This window comes from Carlito syrichta, unplaced genomic scaffold, assembly GCF_000164805.1.
Source record: "Carlito syrichta isolate Samal-C Ts95f unplaced genomic scaffold, Tarsius_syrichta-2.0.1 Scaffold169076, whole genome shotgun sequence".
NCBI classification, from domain to species: domain Eukaryota; kingdom Metazoa; phylum Chordata; class Mammalia; order Primates; family Tarsiidae; genus Carlito; species Carlito syrichta.
Genome location: NW_007113172.1, coordinates 86,762 through 92,761, shown reverse-complemented (window position 1 = coordinate 92,761; position 6,000 = coordinate 86,762). Strand labels below are relative to the sequence as shown.

The 6,000-nt window shown below is 39.7% G+C and overlaps 1 protein-coding gene across 1 annotated transcript in view; it reads left to right on the top strand.

Moving 5' to 3' along the window:
- Positions 1-6,000, top strand: part of GPHN (gephyrin) — a 62,821-nt gene that overhangs the window by 46,187 nt on the left and 10,634 nt on the right. Inside the window, exon 8 of the mRNA XM_021709168.1 lies at positions 3,502-3,605. Coding sequence (XP_021564843.1) covers positions 3,502-3,605 — 104 coding nt within the window. The remainder of the gene's footprint in view (positions 1-3,501; positions 3,606-6,000) is intronic.

The window sequence follows — 6,000 nt, the reverse complement described above, 5'->3', positions numbered from 1 at the left end:
GCTGCTGCCGGCCACCACAGCCTCGACCTGCTGGGCTCCGGCGATCCTTCCGCCTCAGCCTTCCAAGTAGCTGGAACTACAGGTGCGCGCTACCACGCCCAGCTGATTTGTTGATTTATTGTAGAGATGAGGTCTCGCCAAGTTGCCCAGGCGGGTCTCGAACCTGTGGGCTCAGGCAATCCACTCGCCTCAGCCTCCCAAAGGTGCGGGATTACAGGTTGAGCCACCGAGCCCGGCTCACTTTTTTTAAATAGCAAAGTGTTCAAGGTAGCAGTCTAATATCTCTCACAACTAGAATTATTGTGTTCACGGGGCCAAAGGGCCTTGAGTCACCCATGCAAATACTTGATCAAAAATACAAAGCTGCCTCTGGTCCTTGCCAGATTTGGGGTGGTTGGGGTAGGAGGACAGGAACAGAGGGACTCCTAGCCCTGGTGCTTCTCAGCCACACCCCACTCCTCTTCAGTCTACAACATCATCATTCCTACCCTTGCTCTCATATGAGCAGAAACCCCATGTTCAATTTTTTTAAAAAGCAAAGTCATTACATTTTCCAGGATTTTCAAAGTCAATTTTTTATTGATTTGGGGACATACAAGTATATTTGAAGTCATTATGAATTATGATAAATTTTAAAGCAGCTTAAAAGTTTTGTTACATACTTGTTATTTTTTTTTAAAATTAGCCTTAGATAATTCTATTTTGGGGCACAGATTCCTTCAGAAAATAATCTACTTATTCCTTTCAGATTCACAAATCTTGTGGCTTTGGGATATTTATTTGCTGTCTATATTAAGTAAATCTCAAAATGGAGATGTAAAAAAAAAAAAAAAAAGAAGCAGGCAGAAAAATGTTAACATTTTAAGCCCCTGTTTATAAGAATAAAAGAGATTATGTTTCTATCATATAGAACATGTTAAGAGAAAAGACATGTAAGTAAAATAGTCCTCAAAATTTATGTGTAACATGAAACTCCTTTGGGCCTTTAATATTTCCTTGGATACTCTGAAACCATTACGTAAAGAAATGTGCTCCTCTTTCTAGTTTCATTTTGCCCAGAAGAGCCTCTTTACTTTGTCTACAGAAGATGTGATTTAACCTACAGGCCACCGTGATAGTATAACAAAGAAAGTTATTGTGGGAGCCTATTTCACCATTACTAATGAAGTGTTGTTGATCTGTCAAAGAAGTTACAAAATTAAAACCTACTTTCAAATTCCTGCTTTAATTTGAAACTTTCTCTGCTCAGCCTGAATGAGCCGAAAGAGGGCAGCAACGACTTACATGTTCAGATAGTAGAAGCAGCAGTGCTTCCTATTTACGATGGTTTTCCATTTCAGTGTCTTCTGCTTTCCTGGAGGCCATACATTTAAAGTCATCGTTAATCTTGACAAGTTTTAATTCTGTTTCAAAGTTCTGTGAATCTACTTGCTTTTTTTTTTCCTTTGAGAAAGCAGGATTTATTGGGAAGACAGAAAAACTCCCACAGTGGGAGGGGACCCAAAGGAGATGCCCCTATTTTTTTTTCAACTTTTTAAAATTACTAGAGTGATACCTGTTCACCATAAAAAAAAAATTAGAAAATACAGATAAGCATTAAAAACTGTTTTCCACAATCTCTCACCTACCCATAAATAACCACCTTTTACAAGTATCAGTCCTTCCAGTTCTTTTTCTTATATAGAGCCATTTATTTTTTATAGAGTAATGTTATAATCATTGGTGAACAATGGGTTTTGTTTTGTTTTGTTTTTGCTTTTCAAGAAAAAAATTATATCTGCTTGTATTATTGGAAAGTAATTGGTTCTTATCAAGTCTGCTGTTCTGTTGGACAACTTTTTTTTTCTTTTTTTTTTTTTTTTAAGTTGGAGTCTCACTCTATCACCCAGACTGGAGTGCAGTGGCTGCTCCCAGCCACTGCAGCCTCAACCTGCTGGGCTTCGGCGATCCTTCCGCCTCAGCCTTCCAAGTAGCTGGAACTACAGGCATGCACTACCACGCCCGGCTACTTTTTTGATTTATTGTAGAGATGAGGTCTCGCCAAGTTGCCCAGGCGGGTCTCAAACCCATGGGCTCAGCAATCCACTCACCTCAGCCTCCCAAAGGCGCGGGATTACAGGCTGAGCCACCGAGCCAGACTTCCATTCTTAACTACTCTTGTGGTTAGAAGAGAATTGAAGATGTTTTTAGTTAATAATAGGTAAACTAACTTTGGGGATGCAGTGAACCATACTGAACCATGCCAAGGGAGCCTAAAGCTCTCCCAGCCCATTCCCACCCTCAGGGCATGCATACAGGCTCACTTACAACTGCATACACATATCAGTACAATTAGAATTTTAGAACTGGAAAGGATCTTGGAAATCATGTCGTCCAAATCTTTCATTTTGTGGATGAGTAAAGTTAGATTAAAAAGGTTTGGAACTTGCCACAGTCACACAGCTTGGTTAGTTAATAATGCCACACAGGAAACCAAACCTGTTATTCACCACCAGTTGTTTTTTTCATAGCTCAAACTTCTTCCTGTTGAAATATATGGCACACCTAGATTTCTTCTTGGAGAGCTACAGTTGCATTCCTTGAATTTTTCTTATAATATTTAAAGAATTTGATATTTGTATTGGTCTGCTCAGGCTGCCATGACAGAATGCCATGGACTGGATCACTTAAACAACTGAAATTTATTTTCTCATACTTCTGGAGGCTGGAAGTCCAAAATCAAGGTGCCAGCAGGGTTGGACTCTGGTGAGGCCTCTCTTCCTGACTTGCAGACTGCTGCCTTCTCACTGTGTCTTTATATGGCCTTTCCTTTGTGTGCATAGACTCTGGTGTTTCTTCCTCTTTTTATGAGGATTCCAGTCCTATTGAATGAGGGTCACACACTCTTATGATGCCATCTACCTTAATTACCTCCTTAAAGGCTCTATCTCCAAATACAATCAGACTCACTGGGGTTAGGACTTTACCATATGAATTAAGGGAGAAACAGTTCAGTCCATAAAAGTACTCATCTTAAAGTCCTTAAGACATTTGGTTTTATTTTTTAAATTTAAAGAAGTAGAGAAGATTATAATTGTTTCCTTATGCTTATCTGTATTTTCTAATTTTTTAGTGCTAAACTTGTATTACTATAATAATTTTAAATGCTTAAAAAATGGCAAGTAGATATATAAAAGTTTTAAATGGTTTTAAAACTTATCAAGATTAGCAATGGCTTTCGATTCATGGCTCTCAGGAAAACAGAAACAAATGATGTTAAACAGCTTCAGGGCATCAGAACTCTGGGTGTCTTACTGAAAGACCCAAATGTTTATACTCTGTGACATTTAGTTGACTGTCCTTCTACTCTGGTGTCCTGTTGGATTCAAGGAGATTTGAAAGAGGAAGACTAGTAGCTAGTCACTTCCATCATGCTCTGTGATACCTGAAAGTATAGACAGACATAATTACTTGGCAAGTTTTTAAGTGCTGTACTGTAAATAACTGCTTGTTGACTTTCAGGGAATCCCGTATCAGCTGTGGTCACCTGCAATCTCTTTGTTGTGCCTGCACTGAGAAAGATGCAAGGCATCTTGGATCCTCGGCCAACCATCATCAAAGCCAGGGTAATGTTTTCTAATGACCAGAAACAAAAAATGAAGCCTGATAACAATTAAGGCTATGAATTCCTAACTGTCTGTACTCAACATCTAGAATTTCTATTAGTTTAGATAGAAAATGTTTTTATATTCTCCCCTTTGTGATAGAAAATGGAGGGAAACAGCTTCTAAAGAGAATCATTTTCTCCAGACAGAAGTCCATGTAGAAGTCAGGAGAGTAAGGCTTAAAAATGGCTATGGATACTTTAGGACAAAACGGTCAACAGAATGAAGCTGGCACCACCCTAACACTAGACCTATATGGAGCAAAGGACTAGAATTCTCTTTTCCCCATGCAAACTCACAGGGGACAGCAGTTAACCTGCTCACTTTTTTTTGTGACTCCTTCAGTACATTTCAAACAATTCAGAAAAAGACAACCAAACAACTAGAAAAAGACCCTGGTGATTCCAGAGGAAAGGGTAACCATATTGTTTAGAAAAGGACTACTAAGGCTGAGAAGTTATACCTTGGTAAAAACCACTTGGAACTTAGAGTCCCCTTCTCCACCAACACCAACTTCAGTTTGACTTACTACTACTGGAGTTCATTGTGGTATACACTTTCTGTGTTACTAATGAATAATGTTCTTGGCAATATAAACTACCGTACCAAACCACTACTTTTAAAGAGTTCTGAAATAAATTCAGATATGACCGAATGCTATGATTAGTTGACAGGAAGAACAAAAAACCATAAAAAGAAAATGTTACTAAAATATTACTCTGAGAATACATAGGATACAAGCATTAAGAAAATCTAGGCTTTAGGTAGTCTTAACATTGATTTTCTAAATACTGAGACTTTGTGAAACAATATGTGACGAAATCTTCTCCTTTTCTTCAAATTTCATTAAAAATTTAACCAGGTTTTTTTTCAGTAATCACAATGGTGGTCTTATTTGAAATTAAGTGGAAAAAAAAGTCATCAATGAACAAAAAGTATTCTGAGTAAATCAGACAAAGTTATAAAGCCTTGATTCAATGACAGTTAAACCAGTGAGTTTACTATTTTTGTTTACTAAATTAAAGAAACAAGAAAAATTCATGTTGTAAGAGAGACTTTGCAAAGCTCTTATTTCTCATTTATTTCTCATTTTAACACCCACCATCTCTTCTTTAAAACCGACTTGGTGAAAAAAAAGACTTGATGGCTGCCATCCATTCTGATAGCAATGACGAGATGGACTCTGTCATCAAACTGATGCTTCCCATTTCCTGTCAGCAAAGGATATTCAGAACTGGTCCAAAAAACCAGTCAAATGCCTTTCCCCCACAGCAGTGTCACTGGAACTGCCAGTGGGGTCACCAGGATGCTTGGCTATTAGTCACTTTCGTGTCTCGCGTCCCATATCACTCCCACATCTTTGCTGGCACAACTGCCACTTCAGAGCATAAACCTGTGAACTTCTTGAAACATGGTAAATCTTTTCTTTTTTTTGAGTTGGAGTCTCACTCTTGTCACCCAGCTGGAGTGCAGTGGCACGCTCATGGCCACCGCAGCTTCAGCCTGCTGGGCCTAGGTGATCCTTCCACCTCAGCCTTCCAGGCAGCTGTAACTATAGACGCACACCATGCCTGGCTAGTTTTTGTGATTTTATTGTAGAGATGAGGTCTCACCAAGTTGCTCAGGCTGGTCTTGAACCCCCGGGCCCAGGCAGTCCTCTCGCCTCAGCCTCCCAAAGTGCCAGGATTATAGGTTGAGCCACCGTGCCCGGCCAAAACATGGTAGGTCTTATCTCTGTCTCTGACCATACAAGATTCAGCTGACACACACCACTTACTGCTGTCTCCAACACAGATGCCACAGTCACTGCCTTTACCAAGTCTTGCTGCTGTGGGGAAGTGGGCTCAAGGTTGCCATTTAATGAGGAGGACAATGGTGTGTTATTTTAAAAAGGTCAGCACAGACAATGACATCCTTTTATAGCCAAGCATTCAGAAGAGCATCCATTTAGAATAAACACTTCCCTATTTCCTTGCTCTCCTTCGGTTGGGATTGAAATAAGAAACACAAGTCTAGCAATTCATCAGAAATAAACATCGACCCGATGTTTCCACACGGGACATGCTAGCCTATGTTTGCTTCATATCCCATCAAAGCACACTATACTGCTCTTGTCCCCAACTTATTTATCAAGAAACACGCCTGAAGTAACTCCCAGTAGTATTAACAACTCGCCTCAGGCAGGATTAAAAGAGAGAAAAGGGAAAAAGCATGTTCTAGAGGATAGCTAACTAAAGCCCCAAGTGCTTGCCCCCCTCACGATAAGCCAGAACAACGAATAAACTATATTTTAATGAAAACAAGTGAGGGAGAGCAGAAGGAGTCACAGAAACCCTGGTGAGCACAAAGCTCAGAA